This window comes from Asparagus officinalis, chromosome 4 (assembly GCF_001876935.1).
Source record: "Asparagus officinalis chromosome 4, Aspof.V1, whole genome shotgun sequence".
NCBI classification, from domain to species: domain Eukaryota; kingdom Viridiplantae; phylum Streptophyta; class Magnoliopsida; order Asparagales; family Asparagaceae; genus Asparagus; species Asparagus officinalis.
This window is the reverse complement of record NC_033797.1, coordinates 15367286-15389923: the sequence shown is the minus strand read 5'-3', so window position 1 is coordinate 15389923 and position 22638 is coordinate 15367286. Positions and strand designations below refer to the sequence as shown.

At 36.1% G+C, this 22638-nt stretch overlaps 1 protein-coding gene and 1 long non-coding RNA gene across 2 annotated transcripts; one reads left to right on the top strand and one right to left on the bottom strand.

Moving 5' to 3' along the window:
- Positions 1031-10646, top strand: LOC109836721. Its single transcript, XR_002246079.1, has 3 exons — positions 1031-1269; positions 9501-9710; positions 10515-10646. It is a non-coding gene; the product is annotated as an uncharacterized LOC109836721 (long non-coding RNA).
- Positions 4380-19321, bottom strand: LOC109836720 (proline transporter 2-like). The gene is made up of 8 exons (XM_020404700.1): positions 17958-19321; positions 10535-10759; positions 9221-9315; positions 5657-5843; positions 5421-5545; positions 5092-5307; positions 4767-4997; positions 4380-4676 (listed from the first exon to the last, which is right to left on the bottom strand). The coding sequence occupies exons 1-8, from the start codon at positions 18073-18075 to the stop codon at positions 4527-4529; spliced, it is 1347 nt and encodes a 448-aa protein (XP_020260289.1). The 5' UTR covers positions 18076-19321; the 3' UTR covers positions 4380-4526.

The window sequence follows — 22638 nt, the reverse complement described above, 5'->3', positions numbered from 1 at the left end:
TATGATCACGCATATATATGGATATTTTAGACAAAATATCTAGAATACATATATATACACACAACAAATATGAGAAACGAGATAAAATTTAAAAAATAGTTCATATGATACACGAGAGCATTAATATGTTTGTTATATGTGAAAAACTATGGAAAAATATCATGTGATATTGATCTCAAATCCATTAATCTAAGGATCAAAACAGCTGCATCTATATGATCACGCATATATATGGATATTTTAGACACATATCTAGATATTTTGTTGCACATCTCCATCCACCATATCTTATCAAATATATATATTTAGTAGTCATATTTGTATCCTAACAAATACAAATACAGACATACCAATAGATATGAATATTCATTTTTCTCTCTTAATTGCATTGGATATAAAGGGATATTCAAATTTATAACAATGGTTAGATTTTACTTTTTTAACAAATTAAGGAAGTAATTGGAATAAAGCAGAGGTCATAGTTGGGATAACTAAATATTTTGAGAATATTCTGGAAGTAAAGGGTTTCAGATACCTCCCTCAAATTGTTATAGTCTTATTAGGGATCAATATCTTAAAAACCTAAAATTATCTACAGATTTTCGCTCATAAACCCAAAAAAACAAAACGCCCACAAAAGAAAAGAAAAGAAAAGAAAAGAAAAGAATAGAAAAACAAATCCAACCCTCAAACCACAAAATTACTTAAAAACCCATGTAGTTCCTATATTTTCTCACACTCCCAAAATGCAAAGTTTACTCGACTTTAAACCCGAAGTATAGAACACAAGGTATATAACTACGTATAAATATGTAGTCATATACCCTAAAGTATGCGGCGGCTATACGCCCTTAGTATGTAGCTATACAGTTGGTATTCTATACTTTGGACTTAACCGTAGGTAAAATTTGTATGTTGGGTCTGTGAGAAAATTTTGGTTTGGGTTTGTGAGAATTGAGAACCTACAGAATTTTGTTGGTTTTTAAGGTAAACGGAGGTAAAACTTTGGGCAGCAAATATCCCAGTTCTTAATGTTGAAATTCTAATAGTGAAAATAAAATGTAAAAAAAAAAAAAAATCGTCCTCACCTCCATGGATCTCTGTTCCCCTCTCCCTCTCAGCCTCCCTCTTCATCCCCGGACCCAAACCCTAACCCAAGCCCCACCACCACCGACCTCTGTCGGAATTTAATAGTAATTGAGTTCAATCGATCAACTTTAATGGAGAGGTTTGGGTGGCTCAGCGTGGTTTCAGAATTTATTTGATCAGGTTAGGCTTTGGATTTTTGGATTGTCCGCAGAACATTTCTTTTAGCCCTGCATGATATCCTTTATTAGGGTTTAACTAGCTAGTAATGCATTAATTTCTATCTCGATCGTCATTGTCTGCATTTGTAAGTTTCTTATTAATTTCAGATTCTTTTTATATATCACATTCACTTTTGATTGTCTAAAATGTGGTTTCATCTTTGTAGCTTGATTTGAATGCTCACCTTGAGTATACCTTCTTACTTGAATTCATCACTATCATTTCAACGTGAACATCTTGTAATGCAAAAGGGTAAATTTCACAAAACAACTTGAGTTTGGAAGTTTTTAATAGAGCCCCCCTAACTTTTAAAATGTCACAAACGCCCTTTAAGTTTGGGTGATGATGAGTAACCCCCCAACCAAAATTTTTGTTTTACAAATATCACTTAACCCCCTTAAGTTAGGAGTCTTTCAGAGAAACGCTAACATGTTTTTGATTTTTTCAACTACCCCCCAATGGTAGTAATGAATTGGTACAAAGACCGAAATACCCTTTTCAAATTAACACTCTAATTTTTAAATTAAATTAATTGATCAATAAATAGATTAATTAATTAAATCCCTAAGCCTAAGGGGTTTATGTGAGAACTACCTTTAAAATTATTAAAAAAGGACATGAAAGGATTTTTTTTCCATTAGGGGAGTTTTTATCATTTGGACATGTGATTTTCGCATGCACAGTTAGATCTAACGGTGTTAGTTAGATGTGTTATCTAACAAAATATAAGGTGCTTAACTGATATTTTTAAAGTTCAGGGCAATTATTCAATTAGGGGAACTTTCGCCATTGTGATGCACATTAGGTTACAGAAAGCGCTAGGTAGTCTAGGTGCCGGACCCGGCGCCTTCAAGCCTAGGACCCTAGGCGGAGACCTAGGCATTTTTTTCTTTTTTTTAGTTACAATAGTTTATAATAAATGCCAATGTTATAGAAAACGTTAGGTACCAGTAGGCGTCGGATTGGCGTCTAGGCTGATTTTTTCTTGTACAAAATGTTTTGCTGAAGGTCAGAGGAGATAGATGTGTTTATAGTTGGTGGAGGAGGCCGGAGGAGTTCGGAGGAGATTGGAGGATGTAGATGCTATAGTGAAGGAAATTACGATCAAGTCTTAGCAGTGCAGTCCGCGTAAGCTGCCTAGGTACCGCCTAGGCCTAGGCGCTGCCTAGACTGTCTAGGCGCCCATCTAGGCGCCCACTTTTTAAATCACTGGATACGTGATGTTTAAGTAATTCTAACTAGATTGTTTGTGCTTATAAGTTTCTTTCATTCCATATTTTGCTTTCATCCAGTAGCAATTGGCATCTCTGAAATATGTCACATATTCATGTTTGACTATCTGGAACGAGGTTTCAGTTTTGTAGATTGGTGTACATACATACCTGTAAATTAATATGCTAAACCGTCTAGGTGTCCGCTTTTTAAAACACTGGATACATGATTTTTAATTAGTTCTAACTAGATTGTTTTTGCTTGTAAGTTTCTTTTGTTACATATCATTTTTGCTTTCATCCAGTGGCAATTAAAATCTCTGAAATATGTCACGTATTCATGTATGATTATCGAAACGAGGTTTCAGTTTTGTAGATTGATGTACATATTCATCTATAAATTAATATGCTAAATAAAGCTGGTCTATCAATACAGTTTTGCACTAGTTGATGCATGGTTTACTCTTCTTATTATGTCCCCGCTGGTGCTTCTGTATAAATGTTAGTAACAAACCTGCCAGTTATCAGTTCTAGAATTGGCCATATGCAGGCATAATATGGCTGCTTCCAATCCCATAATTTTATCAGATGTCTTCGAAAGAGACTTCACAGTCCCATAATTCAAATTTAAATATTATCTAATCGCGACATTAGATTATCAATTTAATTTCTACATCCTTTCTATTAGAGAGTAAATGATATATCTTTATGATTTTTATATCGACTTGACATCTATTCTTCTAGAGAAACTACTCATATGTGAACATATATATAATATTTGGTGCTACATATGTCTGTTTTTCATGCTAATGTAGTGTTCACTCAGATATAGATTATCAACAAGTGAGGAGTTGTTGATTTTAGTGTGGGCAAAATTTCAAACCCAAATCTTGTAGTTTCTTAATATTTAGGGTGGTCGATCATATGTTTCTTATCTCCATGAGTTAGTGAAGTTCACTGAAAACTTTAACTTTCTGTGATTAATTATCATCTTCGATAGCCACTTGAGGAGGCTGAACTCTCAAAACTGAAAACTTTAACTTTCTGTGATTAATTATCATCTTCGATAGCCACTTGAGGAGGCTGAACTCTCAAATATCACACAATTATACCAGAAACTTTAATTATCATCTTCGATAGCCACTTGAGGAGGCTGAACTCTCAAATATCACACAATTATACCAGAAACTCTGAAAACCAATAAAGGATGTTCTCTTATAAAGTCCACCATCAACCTTAGATTTTTTTTCTTCTTCTCTGATTTTGCGGAGAATAATGCCACAACCTTCAGCAATACATATTGGGGTTCACTTAGCCGGTAGAGAGTACTTAGCTTTATCACTAGTTCAGTATTTGCTTTTGAAGCATGTTCTGGTGGATTATGCCTTTTGCATTGCTAATTTGTTTCTCCATCTTCATTTATTATATAATGAACTAAAACTTCAAGTTCAGCACATATAACAGCTGAATGCTTAAATATAAGCCATTCATTGTTCAGTAAAGGGCGAGGTAGGCATCACTAACTTGAGGGAAACATGTTTTGTGTCCAATTCTGTTTTGATAATAAATATAGATAAATTTATCCAAACAGAATCCTACTAAATGTTAAAACATTGGTTTTGATAATAAATATAGATAAATTTATCCAAACAGAATCCTACTAAATGTTAAAACATTGAACTTAAAATTATTATGTTTTGTTGATCAGAATTTATCCAAACAGAATCCTACTAAATGTTAAAACATTGAACTTAAAATTATTATGTTTTGTTGATCAGCGCATGATGACTAATTAAGTACATTTCCAACCAAAAAGTTGAGAATGAATACTTCTGAATTTGTGCAAGTACTAGTAAGGTCTAATATATAGCAATGTCACAATATCTGTTTAGTAGATTTTTCACACAAAATAACAACAACAACAACAACAACAACAACAACAACAACAATATTGAAATCTTACAATGGTGTACCATGTAGTTTATATCTTTATCGGAACTTGAAGTATTATGTATCTGCAAAGAATCTGTACTTGCGGGCATTACTGATTATCAATCTTATAGCAGCAGCAGTAGTTACTACCGATAGTAGAGAGGAGATGACAATGATGGCGCAATGCCATGCCTTCTCTGCCCTTCTAGCAGATTTTCCTTTGACCTACAGCAGTGGAACAGAGAACTAAGAACTTGACTCAGATATATCTAATGAACTCCACAAAAAACAGGATGGAACTTTAGCAGCTCATACCTTGACAAAAATCATGCTGGGGAAAACAAAGGTTAGCGGAAAGAGAGCAAAAGACCCGAAAAGGTTTACAAAATCTCCCATGAAAGGGAACAGTGCTGCAACAAATGTATTTATTCCAAAAACTAGTGCTCTTAAAAGAAATCTCCGTATAAGGTTCTCTCTTGAGAACATGCTCTCTTCCAGACTTAAGAACTTGGTATCCAGAGCCTCATGTATTGGTGCAATAAACATCTGATTTTATGGAAAAGACACAGTTAAAACACTGTCTAACCATATAAGAAACATGAAACTTAATGATAAAAAGCACATGTAGAGGAAAACCTACATGCTGAGAAACTATACTTTGTAGAAAAGCTGTAGAATTTATCAGAACTTTTGCCCATTTAGGTCCACTTAATTCTTTCGGGAGATAGTCTGAAACTGATGAACCGTATGCCCAGTAGCCAACTATGCTAACACCATAGTATATTGCCAGACCCAATGTAAACTGTAATGACAAAGCTTTCCGCATGTTCGAAACTGCTGGCTTTCGAAGAGTTGACTGCAAAACATGGATTGGTGCATTAATAGATTGACATTTCAATCTAATAATTACAGAGGTTGGAGATTGAAAAATAAAGTGTTTTCCATCATCATTTTGCATGTCCAAATGACCTGCATCTCTGGAAGCAAACCACAGGTGTTGCAGACGAGAATTGCAGCAATTGCACCAAATGCATTGAAGAATTTATCCACTTTACTTCCACTGATATTGTAATCCTTGTTTTTGTTTGCACACCCTAAGAAAATCATGGACACAGGAAAGAAAACCTGACGTCATAATACGGCCTTCAAATTTGTACTAATGCACAAAGATTTAAATAAAGTTATTAGGAAGAGGGACCAAGCACCATCTTTAACTAAGATTACGAAGAGAATGACATCGTAGATTATTGTGAGGATTGCCGAGGTTGCTAGCCAATTTCTCATGGCCGACATGGAGGGAACTAGATTTGCAAAGATGAAATAGGCGAAGCCAGTGATAGTGAGGAACATTTGAAGCCTCACAGGAGAGCTACTGAATTCTGAATTGATCTCCTGATTGGAAATTTGTACCCAGTCAGTAAATTCATTGAAGGTCTACTTATTCATAGTTACCTCTTTAGTTGACTAGTAATGAAATCCGTTTAACATTGAATAATTTATCTAAATTTCTGTCTTACGCAAATAACAGAAGAGTAATAGCATGCATTGGTGCAAATAGTCTCTCATATCCATTTGGTTAAGTGTGGGTTGTTAGTAAAAACCTAGGTTACATAGGTACGGATGCGGGTGTGGGTACGGGACTCAATAAATTTATAAAAGATAGCTATGGTATGCTATCCATGTGTTATGCAAAAAAGATAAAAAAGCTAATGAAGACAAAACCTGACCTAGTCACATGGTCAAACATCCCTCATGTTACCACCATGTGTTAGTGATGCCATGTTCCATTATCCAAAAAGAAAAAAAAGGAAAAAAAGAAAAAAAAAGAAAAGAAAACGAATAACAGAGAGAGATTCTTCATCTCTTTCCTCTATCCTCAAAGCCATTAAAGCCAGTTATGGGTTATGAGGTCTAAAAGTCAGACCAATCACCAAATAGATCAAATTTTCCCATCCTAAACTTCTTCTCACGTGCGGAAAATTTTTATCTCCGTGTCCATGGTGTTTGGACCGAAAACGTACCCGACACGGGTACGACAGCAAGTTAGGCATGTCGACTAACATACTAAAAAGACATATGATGGGATTTAGTCCCATATTGAAAAGAGATGTGGAGAGATGGTTACATATGCTTGAACTCATAACTCAAATAGGATTAATCCTTTTTAGTCAATTGAGCCTAGGTAGATTAGCCTAGTCCATCTCCTTAACGGACCTTTCCAACCCTAACAATTGGTGTCAGAGCTTATAGGTTGATTGGCCTCTCTTGGATGCTATATTTGCTTCAAGATTCTGTTGCATGGGTTAGTCAACGTGGAGCGTTCATCATGTTACATTATGACTGCCTTCGGTGTAACTTGGTCTAACATGGGTTAGACTATCAACAATGGTTTTGTTTTTCAACACCCTACTTTTTACTTTTTAACACTCCACGTCATCTTCTCTCTCTTCCACCTAATAATTCAACACCCACTCAACTTTTACACTCTACAATGGTTTTGTTTAATAAAATTCAACACCCTACCAAGAGCCATTTGTGTAGAAAATTCGGGAAATTCATTTGCTCCAACATTCTGAACATTTTCATTTCCCATTGGAGTAGAAGAATAATAAGGGGGTGCTTGAGATGAATATGGCATCATTGATCCATAATATGGACGATAATTTGGAACAGATGACGGCATGATGAAATTTGGAGCAAATCCATAATTTGGCATATTTTGGGGACATTGTTGGTTGGAAGATTGATTTTGAAATTGATAATTGTTGGGATTTGGGTAGTTGAAAGGGTAATTAGTAGAATTTTGGGTGTTGAAAGGGTTATTGTTGGGATCCATTTTGCTAAAAAAGATGTTTAGAGCTACTAAGCAAGAGTTTATTGGAGGCTAATAGAAAAATTAGAGGGAAAAAATGCGTTTTTTTTTCTGTGTCCAAATGAAATGAAACAAGGCTCTATTTATAGAGTATAAAAAATGATGAATTTTGGTGAAAAAAAAATTAATTTTTTTTTTCATTTACTATGAAATAATTGACCCCAAATAATTAGGATGAGATAAAAATCTCAAAAATCACAGCAGCCAATAAGAAAAAAACACGTGTCCTCATCCCACCAGCCCCTGCGCGTGGGTCAGCGCCCCCCTGTAGCGCTCGGCGTGGCTAATCCAGAGCCCGCCACGTGTCCAGCGCGGGCTCCACTCCCTCCTCTTTCAACATGTTGAATTCTTCCAACTCTATTTAATCCACCTCATTTTCAACACCCCATTCAACACCCCCATTACACCCATTCAACTATTTAATTCATCATTCAACTACCCCATTGTAACTAGCCTTAGGGTTCCCTTGGGTGCACATGCTATCATATTTGCAGGAGGTTACTGCAAAGTGGTCAGACACTTATCAAATTAGCCATATGGTCTAGGCTCGAGTTACCCATTTGTTCTGGGCTCTAGTTGAACTCAACTAGATCCGAGCCAACGGTGGAGATTTGTAAAGGGTGTCCGTTCAGTTATGTGCGGGTTTGGTTAGTAGTAAAAAGGCATGGGATAGGATTAATTCCACATTGGAGAGAGAGTTAGATCAATAGATGGTTAAATAGATGGTTAAATATGTTTGGAGTAATGACTCAAATAGGGTTAACCCTTTTGAGTCAATTTGGTCAAAGTAGATTAGCCTAGTCCATCTCCTTAATGAGCCTTTCCAACCCCAACGATTAGAACGAGAGGTCACATTGTGGCTATTTGTAGAAATCGATAAAGATTCCCCAAAAGCAAAATATCTTTTAATAGTGAAGTGAGAGTAAGCCCCATATTTTGATACTTTTCAGATATGACAAGTCAGACTTAGTGTTCCCTAAACTAGTTAGTTGTTTTACTCCTTTATTCTGTAAACATTTTCTAAAGAGTATGAGGGAGTGCAGAAGGATATGTTAGTCTCGATCCTGTATAGCTCATATAAATACCTTACAAAATAAAAAGTTATCAGAATCATAATTCCATTTGCCAGAAAAAAGTTACTACGCCTAACACTCATGTCAAGACAAATTTTAGATGCTTGAAACTAATAACCGTGATTGAAATTTTGAGTAAGTAAATATATAATTTACTGGATGGAATCTTGAACTGCAATTAATGCTAAAGGTGACATTCTTTGGGATGTTAAACTGGTAAAACAACAAAAGGTTCAGAGTCCAGGTAGTTGGTGGAATAACAGTCATGTAGACAGTAGAAGTAGAGGTTGTTCTGTAAATGGCATATCTGTTAGTCAAAACCTAGCTTTTCCAATATTTTCACTTCGTCTTCCAATATTTTCACTTTGTGTTCCTGTGCATGATTGGTTTTTGTTCCTAGCAAGATGATCGGACTGATACTGCTAGGTATGGTGGAGAAGTATTAGTGGAAATTGAAGCGGAAAAAGAGCGAAAATAGAAGAGGATGACCAAGTGAAAAATCAATAAGTACTCTTTAGTTTCTACTATTATAGATCATTTACTTGGGTAAAGGGAGTGAGAAACACAAACGCCGGCTTTTAGAGCAGGTAAAATTTTGCATTCCGAATAACAACATTTGATTAAATAGAAGTCCATCAGACAAGTAACCTCCATATTTTCTTACTGGAAGTGAATTATAAGAATCTTTTCATGGTCAAGCTTTTCTGGAGACAACTTTGTTTAATTTTGAACTCAGAAGGGGAAATTCTTATCTGTTCTTGCTCTGTATAAATTTTATTGGAAGTTGACCTCTATGCAATCTAAATAATCGTGTAAATAGGCACCTTCAGTGCTCTTCCTCCAAGAAGGACAAAGCCCATGTTAACGAGTAACAAAGTTACAAATTGCAAGATCCATGTGGTGTAATACAATCTCCTCCCTGCAAAATAGGCAGGATTTCATAATTAATAAAATTGCATTATAATTTCATATACAATAATAGCAGTTCTTTGCCGACATTATTTGTAGCTGTTGTGGTATATTTCAAGTACACTTTCTTGATAACTTCCAGAATCTTTATTGGCTCTGCGACTGATAATGTGCATTCTCGTGATAATATTACAGGTGCAGGAATTTTGCAGTTTGATATGGAGACTAATAACGTGGATGGGGGAAAAACTATTGAGGTCCCTCTATAGAAAATTATTTAGGGAGAAAGGAGAACACAATTCGTGTTTCAGCTCACTTTCTAAAGTCAGTGAATGCAACGATACAATGTTCTGATTGCATCGATTCAATGTTTGTGATTGCCTGATACAGTTTTTTGTTACACTGGTAAAATTCTCTCTCCTCTAGCTGATTCTCTTCCAACTTGGTGATATATGCCATTATCTGTACATGGAATTTTTTTTTTCTGCCAACAACATATTGTTGTATGAACAAGATCAAAGGCTTATGGTTAGAGAACTTGTCAGTTTGGTTATCTGGAACTATCAGTGACCCTAAAGTCATTAATGACAGCATTAAATGGTAGGCTCTCATAATTGGATTCGAACTAAGCCTCCAGAGTTTTGGCTTTTGATTGTGTCGGGCTATTAAGCATTCGGTTCCCTTCAGGAACAGGATTAAAGCGGATTTTTTTTTTTCTAAAAAAGTTTTGCCATGCATTTAGACATTTTGTACCAGAAAAACATATTGCATGAACCTCATGTTATGAGTATTCTACCAGAGTGCATGTATTTGGATTTCTATTGTCTCCTAGTATGAGTTGAAGGAAAATGGCTTATATTAGTCCTCATAGAATATTGAAGTGGAAGGCCTTTTTCTTGGCGTAATAACATGTATTTTCTTTATGTTGTATTTATTTATTTATTTAATGTTTGAGTGGAAGTTGTGATCACCGGTGATGATGCCTGGAGCACTTTATTATATGTATTTCTTCTCTGTTTCTTTAGAGAGAAAAAAATGGATGTGAGGTGACAACTTACTTTACTAAATGAGTTACGAGGAACCACTACTGCTAGTCATGTTGGAGCAGATAGGCCTAATATTTTTCTCTCTTTGCGACTTATTTTGCTGATGAAATGATAGTTATACATCAAATGTGATTGTGATTTATCTTTGTTTGTTGTGCTACAGGATGGAAATGAGTTGAGTACCAAATACGTAATCCATGATATCTCTGTATCTGATGAATCTGTGGTCATCAATTATATGGAATTCAGCCAAGAGCCAGTTTGCATAGAAGGCGAATGCCGCCATTACTACGAGGACAGTGAGGCCCCAGGCCCAGCCCAATGGCACCAACATCAGGTTTGAGAAACTCAACACATAAGCACAGTTGAAGCCAGTCACCATCAACAATCCAACTTGTTGCCATGAATCTGCATTAAAAAAAGTGGGGAAGTTAAATTTTTTTAAAAAAAATGAAGGAATAATAAGCAAATGATGAAGCAGTAAATGAAGCACACGGTAGCAGCAACATACACACAAGACACACGTGTACCCATGAGATAAAAACGCACGTGCACACGCACTGTAGTATGATATTACTGTAAAGATAACACCGATAGTGCTTAGCACTAGCCCAAGACCGTAATACCCGAGAAACCCGAAAGAAACCAAGAGAATAAACCTCTAAGTATGAAGAAGAATATGAAGAACACTTAGAGAACACTTGAAAGACTTTTAGAGAAATGTAGAGAACTTATGAAGAGGAAGACTTTTTATTTGAACTTGCTTTATTCACTTGTTCAACTTTTTCTTCTTACTTACAAATGAGAGAGGTGAGGAGATATTTATAGCCTCCCAAAGATATGTTACAAAGGATCTAGATTCTTCTAATATCACATTCATAGTTCCTAGATATTTTTCTAATCTCTAGAAATTTCTACATAATATCTAAATATTTTTATTACAAATTATCTAGATGTTTCTATACTATTATCTAGATATTTAGCTTAAAGATTTCTCTAGAACACTTTAAGGAGGTGATCAACCTTCTAGAGTGTTTCTAGAAAACCTCTAGAATTTGGACCTAATTTTGGGTTTGGTCAAACTTAGAATAATTCCATCATAAACCCAAAATTAAGCTTGATCTAAAATCAAGTTTAATTTCAATACTCCCCCTTAAACTTGATTTTGTCAACCATCCCGAGCTTCGAGCGAAGTAACTCAAATTGGCCCTTTGGTAGTGACTTGGTGAAGATATCTGCAACGTTGTCTTCGCTTCGAACCTCCAAAGCTTCAATTGTTCCATCAAGCACCTTCTCCCTTATGAAATGATGTTCTAACTCGATATGCTTCGTCCTTGCATGAAACACCGGATTATTAGCCAACTTGATAGCACTTTGATTATCTCCATAAATTGCAACCGGCTTATTGATTGGCTCCAACAAATCTTCAAGGAGTCTTCGAAGCCATATACACTCTTGAGCTGCGAGTGTTGAAGCTTTATATTCCGCTTCAGTGGTAGACAATGACAATGTTGCTTGCTTCTTGCTGCATCACGAAACACTTGTGTCTCCACATAAGAACACATACCCTGAAGTTGATTTTCGATCATCTAGATCTCCACCAAAGTCAGCATCCGTGAAACCATGAAGAGAAACCTTGGCATTGTACTTGTACATCAGACCCATGCCAAGAGTTGTCTTTACATACTTCAAAATCTTCTTTGCAGCTTCTAGATGTGGCTTCCTTGGTTCTTGCATAAACCGACTTACGAGACCCACTGCGAAGGCAAGGTCAGGTCTTGTAATGGTTAAGTATAGAAGACTTCCTACAAGAGAGCGATAAGGTCGAGGATCAGGTAGCAAGGACCCTTCATCGTGTTTAAGCTTTATGTTCACGTCCATCGGAGTAGTACGTGTCTTCCTTTTGTGTACTCCGAACCTTTCAACAATCCTTCTTGCGTAGCTTTGTTGGCCGACAAATATTCCATCATTTACCCTTTCGACCTCCAAACCAAGAAAATTGTTCAACTCACCCAACTTCTTCATCTCAAACCTCACCGACATATCCTCTTGTAGACGAGCAATTTCAGCATCATCATTCCCGGTGATGATCATATCATCCACATAAAGAAGAACCACCACGTGGACTCCTTCATTCTTCTTGAAGAATAGACTCGGATCAGAATTTGATGGCACATACCCGCAAAACTGAAGGAATTGAGCAAGCTTTCCATACCAAGCTCGAGGAGCTTGTTTTAACCCGTATAAAGCCTTTTTAAGCTTGCAGACATAATCAGGATGCTCTCGTGACTTGAAACCAAGCGGTTGCTCCATGAAGATTTCCTTATCAAGCTCTCCGTATAGAAAAGCATTCTTCACATCTAGTTACAATAACTTCCAACCAAAGCTTGCGGCTAAAGATAAAAGTGAGCGTACCGTAGTCATCTTTGCCACTGGACTGAAAGTTTCATCATAATCTTCTTCATATTTTTGAGAGAACCCTCGAGCAACCAACATTGCCTTAAATCTGTCAATGCTCCCATCCGTTTTTTGCTTAATTCGGTATACCCATTTACAAGAAACGGGTTGGACATCCTTGGGTTTTGGAGCCAAATCCCAAGTTTTGTTCTTCATGAGAGCATTCATCTCCTCCTTCATTGCTCCCTCCCACTCTTGAACTCCTTTTGCTTCATCATACGATGATGGCTCCTCTTCATCTAATGGAGCTGCAAAGTAGCATGAGTAAGTAATGACAAACCTTTCATCTCTGAACCGAGCAGGCTTAACAATGTTCCTTTTTGGCCGTTGATTAGCCATGGAACTACGATCTTCTTCCTCATCTTCCTCTTGATCAGTGCTCCCCCTTTCACCTTGCGTCTCTTCTTCAAGACTTCCGCTTTCACTTGGCATTTGAACAACCGGTTCATCGATCTTGGAGGAACCCCCACCTTCTTGTTCGACCAAGACTTGAGGTGACCCATAAAATGAGGAAATTTCATCAAAGACAACATCACGAGACACGGTGTACCTGTGTGTCTCTGGATCCATACACCTCCAGCCCTTACTTTGTTCATCATAGCCGACAAAGATGCATTTCTTCACCTTTACCTCCAACTTGGTTCTTTGAGAGTCAAACACGTGGACGTAGCAGATTGATCCAAATATCCTGAGATGTTTCACCGTTGGCTTCTTCCCATGAACCATCTCATAAGGAGACTTCATATTGTTCGGACTAAGTAGCATCCGGTTGATGACATACGCTGCACATTTCATGCCTTCCGCCCATAAGGCCTTAGGCAAATTTTTGTCATGTAACCAGCTTCTACATGTCTCGCTTAGATGTCTTATCTTCCTTTCTGCTACTCTATTTTGCTGAGGTGTATACGGACATGTAAATTCTCTCTTGATACCATGTTTTTGGCAAAAAAAGAGAAACTCCTTTGACATGAACTCCCCTCCATTATCCGTCCTTAAAGTCTTGATCTTCTGACCTAATTCTCCCTCCACGGTAACCTTGAATTCTTAAAACTTGGAGAATACTTCTGATTTTTCCTTCACAAAGTATACCCAAGTGTACCATGAGAAGTCATCAACAAACAATAACATGTATCGAAACCCAGAATAGGAGGATGTTCTCGTTGGACCCATCAAATCACTATGGACCCTTACCAACGGAGCGCTGCATCGTGAAGTGGAGTTGTCAAATAGAAGCCTATGTGACTTTTCATATTGACAGCCTTCACAAAGCTTTCCTTCATCATGAATCTTTAACTTTGGGAGCCCGTTAACCAAATCCTTATTCACCATAACCTTTAGCTTAGTCATATTTATATGACCAAGCCTAGCATGCCATATAAAGGCATTATCATTCGTACTCATCTTCTCAACATAAGAATTTGAGGCCGATAAAACATATAAATCCTTAACCCGTGCTCCGGTGTGAACCACGTCCGCTTTTAATTCTTTAATATTCTTTAAGAATTTAACGTCTCTTGGGCCAAATAAAACGTAGTTACCTGAGTCTACCGCATTCACCACAAAGAGAAGATTCTTCCTTACTCCAGGAACATGATATACGTTCTTGAGAGTGATTGGGCTTCCATCATCTCCTTTAATAACGACTGTCCCTTCCTTCTCAACGCGGTGGATTGAATTATCCGCAATAATGATGGCTTCTTTCCCGTCATGACGCTGAAGACTAGAAAATAACTTCTCGTCTCCGGTAATATGATGACTACAACCAGAATCCACAATCCAATCATTTCCAAGATTTTTAGCTTTGGATGTACCTGAAGATGCAGCCTCCACCGTGAAACATTTTTCCCATTCTTTGTCTTCAGTATGACCCTTTGATTCCACCATATTTGTTTCCTTCAGCTTGACTCGACAATCCTTTTTGAAATGCCCAAGTTTTTCACACCGATAACACTTGAATCGCTTCTTGTCTCCCGTAGAAGATCCTTCTCGTCCATCATTATTCTTCACATTACCATATTTGGGTTTGGCTCTGAAGCTTTGTTGTCTCCCCGCTACAAAAGCGCTCCCCGAGTCATCATGGACTTTAACTCCCGCCATTTGCATGGCTAGTGATTCTTGCGAAGCTAGTAGATTTTCAAACTCCTCCAAGGAAGGTTGTGTAGCCCATCCTTGAACTGAAGTAACAAACGGTGTATATTCGGGTCGTAGACCACGAATAATAGACCGCTTCAACCGTGCTTCCGAAATCGACTCCTCCGGATTGAGAGTATTAATCTCAGAACAAAGATTTTTTTACCTTGATGAAAAACTCTGAGATTGAAGACTCCCCCTGCTTCGCATTCGCCAACTCGTTCTCTAACAGTTGTAGACGAGCCTCGTTCTTCTTGTTGAACAATTGATCTAGTGCCTGCCAAATGGCATTTGCGGATGTACATCTTGAGACATGCTCAAATAGTTCTGAAGATATTGACCTCTTCAAAGCAAACTCCGCCTTGGCATTCTTCCGTGTCCACTCCTTTGTCGCTTCCGCTGTTGCAGCATCTCCCCTTGGTGGTGTTGTGCTGCTACCGCCGACGACATCCCATAAGTCCTCACTAACCAAGTATGACTCCATACATGACTTCCATAACCGGTAGTTAGATTGGTTTAAGATCTCCATTCCCAATCCAACGACACGACCCATTGATTCCATACTTAGAGTAAACCCGAGCTCTCTTTACACCCCGATCTTGAAGAGCACAAGATTAGAATGGCTCTGATACCATGTAAAGATAACACCGATAGTGCTTAGCACTAGCCTAAGACCGTAATACCCGAGAAACCCGAAAGAAACCAAGAGAATAAACCTCTAAGTATGAAGAAGAATATGAAGAACACTTAGAGAACACTTGAAAGACTTTTAGAGAAATGTAGAGAACTTATGAAGAGGAAGACTCTTTATTTGAACTTGCTTTATTCACTTGTTCAACTTTTTCTTCTTGCTTACAAATGAGAGAGGTGAGGGGGTATTTATAGCCTCCCAAAGATATGTTACAAAGGATCTAGATTCTTCTAATATCACCTCCATAGTTCCTAGATATTTTTCTAATCTCTAGAAATTTCTACATAATATCTAAATATTTTTATCACAAATTATCTAGATGTTTCTATACTATTATCTAGATATTTAGCTTAAAGATTTCTCTAGAACACTTTAAGGAGGTGATCAACATTCTAGAGTGTTTCTAGAAAACCTCTAGAATTTGGACCTAATTTTGGGTTTGGTCAAACTTAGAATAATTCCATCATAAACCCAAAATTAAACTTGATCCAAAATCAAGTTTAATTTCAATAATTACGAGGTTCGTGCTAAATCATAAAAGTTAGCTGTCCCAATTTGGCTATTTTAATTCATGGGCCCCCATCATTTATCTCCATCTTTCCCTTTGTTTTTGTGTTTGTTATTATAATCTCCAACTACAACCCCTGGGGATGAACATTAGTTTATTATTATTATTATTGAATTTTCTCCAGTAGGTTGCCTCACCTTTTTGTTACATCAAGTCGATATCAAATGTTAGTAGTAGTCAATTCTCACTAACTCTAAGGCGCAAGAGAAGTACTCGAACTAGTTTCCTTATTTAAAAAAAAACAAAAAAACTATTTGGCTCGCGGACCAACCGCGAGCCAAATAGCAATGCTCAAAAAAAAAATCTCTCCAGTGCTATTTTTGAATTTTTTTAAAAAATTAGGGAGCACGGGTCGGATAAAGCTACTACGTACACAACTGGCCTGAAAAGCTGAATAAATCTGGAATTGGTTCACATTAAAAAAAAAACTTTCTTTGTTACAAGCATTAATTAAAAAAGATGCTGGTGCACAATCGTAATGAAAATCTCTCTTCTGTCGTAGTCTTTTATTTTGTAAATTTCTGTATTGAAGGAGTAAGAGAGCAGCGATGTCTCATTTATAACTTCAACATTGAATTTCTGTTTTTTTAAATGTCTGTAATATAAACCATTTTTGCCTGAAAAATATGGGTCAATTCTAGCTTTTTACAGCTTTTCAAGTCGTGTACATAGCAGCTTTATCAGACTCGTGCGTGCTTCCTTTTTTCTTTTTTTCCCCCTCCATATTAAAAAAAAATACCACTGGAGAAGGTATGTTTTGTTTCCTCAGAGTCAATGAGAATGGGCTATTATTAGCATTTGAGAGCAACTTGATTGACATATAGCAAGTGAGGAAATCTACTGAAAAAATATTCAATTTATAGGAAAAGATGTAAAGCTACCGCCATGACTGTGGAGTGCTCATCCTCCATCAACCTTAGCCATTATCATACTGCGCATTTTAGCTGAGTTCAATTATTGTCTTAGACTTTCATCATATAGCTTGAAAACAAATTTTTATTCAGCACTTAAAAGTCAGAAAAAAGGGAACAAAAATCAGAACCTAGTGTCTTGCACGCAATACACAGCTTATCTATAGTGTTGTAGTCAATGTTATTCAGCTCTACATGATCATAAAAAAAAAAACTTCTTGATATTTGAGCTGTGTTCCAATTTATTTTGAAAAAAAATGCTAATATATTTGTTCCTTCAAATATATATTATTGCACACATGATTAACATCTAATTGAATAAATTCCATGAGGAATACATAAGACCATCGTCGTATATATAATGGAAAGTTTGAGCAGGTTTTTGAGAAATATTTGAATGATTCCTTGATTCAAACGGTTCTCAAAAACCCGGAATACATCTTATTACAATTTTAATTCATTTTCTTTTTTTGCGTTGTATTCTGTAGCGAATGATTTAAAAACTCTTGAAACGAAAACTTTGATTTCTGTCTTGGTATTGAAAACTATCAAAACTATCTATGGAAATAATTAGATAGGATAGCTTGTACCTTGTTAACTGATAGCGAGCGAATGAAATCCGGATAATACCAATCCCTATTATGGGTAAAAAGATACAGATCGAAACAAACTGTTCTTGGTTTCTTTTTTCTTTTTTTCTAAAGAATTTTTTTATGAGGCTTCTTCGTCTTCCTCTTCATGCCTATCTTTCCTTTAAAAATATTATATTTAGATAACCATAAACTTGATATTCATTGTAAGCATATTTGAGAGAGAGCTAATGGAAACTCATTGGTCTCATAAACTGACCTTTGTCAACTGCATGAGCTGAAACATTCACATATTCTGCTACTTGCTGCCCTGATTCTACGCCCAATGCATCAATTTTCGTGCTCCTTGCGTCCGCGTCTTTTAGATTATCCTCCATTAAACCTCTGATTCTGGTAATAGTAATAAGAGAAATGAATAGCAGAAGGATTGGAGGGGCTGCAGTTGTTGATTTAGCTACTCCCACCCTTGTATTTTATAGTGTCATGAGACGAGTGATGCTAGTTTGATTTCGGCTACCTGCTTTTCACATCTTTGTACTTTACAAAAATGCCCTTGCCTAAGGAGTAGAATGTCATTCTTATTATTTTTCCCATTTACCCTTTTTGATTTGGAAACCAAAAATACTTTGGTTGTTGGACAAATAAATGGGACAAGTAGATGTTAGGAAGCTGTGTCTCAAATACTTGAAGGATTTGCCTTCTCTCCGACTTTACGATAATACTTACCCTGATATCTGTAAGGGTTACTGTAAAATTTGTTTTACAGGGTAATTTAGTTTCAAAAATATTATGTAATGATTATTTATTGGTTGCCGGTGAGTAAATCATTCTAGTATATATCCATCAAAGCAGTAATAATAGAAGATAAACTTTTGAGGTCACGTGAAGTACACAGGCTATTTGTACATAGGAAAACAAATTAACTAGCAATACTATTTGTATACTATAAGAAAAAAAAGTGAGAGATATTTTCTCATGAATTGCTATTGAAATTTATGTCATCAAAGACCTTGTACATTTGTTTCATGTTGAAAAGTAGTTTGAGAGTGAATCTAGTTATCACTACTCTTTAGACATAATATTGAAAATTTCCAGCAATAACACTGCAAGAGAAACATAATCCCCTAATTTTCTTATTTATTAGTGCGGCCACCAGTATTTAATGTTATATTGACTAGAGAGCAGATCGTATCTATTGACCAGAGAGCACGGGTTCAATACTGCACCATTCATTTTGCTAGTAAGCAAATAAATGCTAGACAATCATCGATGCAATTTGAAAGAGCTATTGATTGTTATGTCTTGGTTAATAATGCTTTAAATTTACCACAGAATGTTAAGTTGGCTCTCATAGATGATTCTTTAGGTTTATATGATATTAGGAAAAAAAAAATACTGAATTACCGCTGGGAAGAGCATGTCAGACTTAAGCTAGTTTCATGCCTTTTCTTTTCTTTTCTTTTAGGATCTCCAATATTTTTGGACATGTTTTAGGTTTTTTTTGTCACAGCATAGCGCTATAATATCTTGCTTTTTTCATATGCTCAAGAGTTTTTGGGACCCCTTCTGAGCTTTTAATCGCTATTCATGCCACTAATAAATAAAATCGACAGGTTTGACTGAGGACTTGTGAGAACTTCCGGTTAAAAAATTAGAGACGAACAATATTGATGATTGTATTGATCCAACATTCTGATTGTTCTTTTTTTAATTAGATTGATATTATATACTAACTGAGCTGATTCAGAATTTCTACTGCAAATCACAATTTATATGATTTACGATGGAGTGCCCTCTATAAGACTTTTATTTTCTTTTTGTCTAGACCGGTTGTGTTGATTGGTGCGAAAGGGCGAACATTAATTTATTTTGCGCTTTAGAGTGTTACACGATTTTATCCGACGTTACAGTCCACTAAAATAATCAAATGTTATGAAATCTAAAATACTTGGCGTTCAATTATAAAAAGATGCATCTTTCCTTTCCTATTATAAACTCGAATATTTTAATACGATAATGTGAATGTTAAAGATGATATCAATACCATAAAAGGTTTGATTAAACGTGCATTTTATCTGCTTTGCACAGCTTGGCTCATTGCAGGGCCTCTTAAGTGTCTGATTAAAAGTTTTGATTGTTGAAGAATTATAAATATAACAAGTAATTTGGAATCTCTTCATCCTTTCAAGCAAAATGATAGAAAAGAACCAATAGGCTAAAGGCAAGATCACGTTGCGTTTAACTTTCAGAAATACGAGTTACCTAACTATGCCATTAGTTTATAGAACTCTAGACAATTGAACTAAGAAAACATAAATGCTTTCTGTTGGCTTAAGCATTGTTTATGCTTTTTATGCGTCTAATCTCTAATATTTTAGCATCCGAGTGAAGTCTAACTCGCGGACGTTATATATGATGTGTCATCCAAAGTTTGGACAAATTTTCAAAACCAACCTATTTGGACTTTTATTCCCAAAAAAAGACCCGTTTCACATTTATTTAGAGAAACCGACCTGGTTTCAGCACTGAGGCTGAAACCAGGTCGGTTTTTGCAATTATTTTTGAATGGGGTCGTTTTTTGGGAATAAAAGTCCAAATAGGTTGGTTTAGAAAATTTGTCCTCCAAAGTTTAGACGACTAATATGTGTTATAGAATCATTACAAGACTACGTTTCACTATAAAGCAACCCAACTATAATAATCATCAATTAAGATTCAGATTAGTGAAAGCCAAGATCGACATTACCTGCAAATTGCAATAACAATCATTAGGGACTACTTTTATGGCTGATCTTTGATCTTTAATTGTTGCGTGTAAATAACTTTTCTTGTGTACGTAGTTTTGTGTTTTATGCAAACTTTTGTTTTTCCTAAACTAGGTTATGTCCCAATTTTGTTTTGTTGCAAACAAATGAACTAATACAACATTAGTTGATTGAAGGGCAAAATGATTATCTAGTTATGATATTAGTTGCAAAGATCATAATATCCTAAAAACAAACACTAGTTTGACTATATTAAGTTAGTCCAAAGTTAGTATATATATGAAAGCAAACTTTCGAGAATAATACAGTCTCAAGACTATATTCCAGGTGTCCCAATACCTCCTAGTCTCACAAAGTCACAATAAAGAAAAATAGACGTGATCTTAATGATGTTATAATAGAAGGTTCCTAACCTAGCTTATAAATACGATCATAGTTCCTTTATCAGATTTAGGCTATTCAGTAAGGCATGGGTTATGTATTTCTTTATTTTATTTATTCTAAAAGCGATCTAATTATATTCTTTACTTATGTTTATGCTCAGTTTACTTATAGTTTTTCCATTTAGTTATCTGAGTTGCAAACCGTTCTAGACAACAATGGTTGGGGATAGTTATATTTAATTTAATTCTGTTGTGTGTCCTAAATCATTTATTCAAGTAATTTCTTACAAAATGTTCTTGTTACGCTCACTTGATGTATGTACACTGCATGATTATTGAGTGTAGATCTCTAATGCTCTATATGTTGAACAATATGAACATAATTAATGAATCATTTAATTGTTTTCACATGCATGAATTCTTGATCATCAATATATTAAGATGATAGTTGTTTTCACATCAGCAACATACCAATCTCTCTCTCTCTCTGTATGTTTATATGTATGTACGTATGCATATATACACGCACATGCATGCACGTGCCCACCTATGTATACATTAACTACTTTTTAAATTCTATATCCATATAAGACAAATACTACTATTGTATTATGCATTCTGGGTAATCTTCAATATTGCTGTATTACATGGTATGTAGTTTAAAATTGAAAATCTTATCATACAAATTCACCAAAAATTATAAAAGGAGTCAAAATTAGAACCAGTCGTGCATGAAATGCACGCTTGTAATTAAGCTGATTTACAAAACCTCTGCATCAATTTTAGCAAAGATAATGCACATGCACAAAATGATGCAGAAAAATGGTTGTGATCAATGCTATCCAACTTCTCCGGATCTGAGTAATGCTCCAATTTTATAGGAAAAAAAGATTATCTATATTTCCAAAATATATTATATTGCACACATGATTTAGTTTCAAAATATTGTGAACACGTGAAGGTGGGGACCATGTGATTAGTTCAGCGGACAACGTGAAAGGCCTTGGTTGGTTTTGTCCAGCGGACAAAGTGAAAGGCCCACCCAATAGCCTATACAAGCCTATATATATACTATTTGTTTCTAGGGCATAGAGTAGCAAGGAGCTTTGATTTTCTTTGGCGGCTACAGGGTGCAAGCGATCAGGTGCAGAAGCAAACGCAAAAGAAAAAGAAAAAGGAGTCTGCTGTCCTTTTTTTTCTCGGCTGTGGCTTCAGGCAGAGGATTGGGTTTGTGATAATTTTGCGGCCAGCTGTGTTCAAGTACGAAAGTGCAGGAGTTCTTTTGTGCGGCTGCAGAAAGAAATAGTGCAGTACTTTTGTGCTTTTGTAGAGAGATATTGTGAGGGATCTGAGAGTTTGTTTGAGGGTTTTAGTTGTGAGTGATTGTAAACCCTAGTTGTATTCTCTCCCTCTATTAGTAGATCTCCCCCCTCCTTGCCCCGTGGACGTAGGCAATTTGCCGAACCACGTAAAAATTGGTTGTACTGCTTTTGTGTGATTTGTAATAGCTTTTAGGATCCCTCGACAGGTCAGTCCTAGAACTGATGAGAGGAAGAGCCGATATCTCACTTGGTTGAGATATCCGCTTCAGATTCTTGTCTCCTTGGTGAGACGGGAATTCTTATTGCGATCTGACTCTCTTGTTGTGCTGCCGAAGTGCTGCCGAAATTTCCGCTGCGCACAACAGATGACATTTTTAATCCTAATAATAATCAATTCAAACCATGCACCAATATAGAAGTCTGTTATGAGTATTATGTGGTTGATTACTCATATTTCAAAAGTGCGCAGT

Bases quoted from the DNA above. Each gene is read 5' to 3' on its own strand.
- LOC109836720 (XM_020404700.1), bottom strand. From the start codon at position 18,075: ATGGAGGATAATCTAAAAGACGCGGACGCAAGGAGCACGAAAATTGAT. The intron at 10,760-17,957 runs GTCAGTTTATGA...TTTTTAATGCAG, and splicing joins AGCTCATGCAGTTGACAAAG to ATTCATGGCAACAAGTTGGA. The intron at 5,844-9,220 runs GTGCCTATTTAC...ATTTCCAATCAG, and splicing joins TTGGAGGAAGAGCACTGAAG to GAGATCAATTCAGAATTCAG.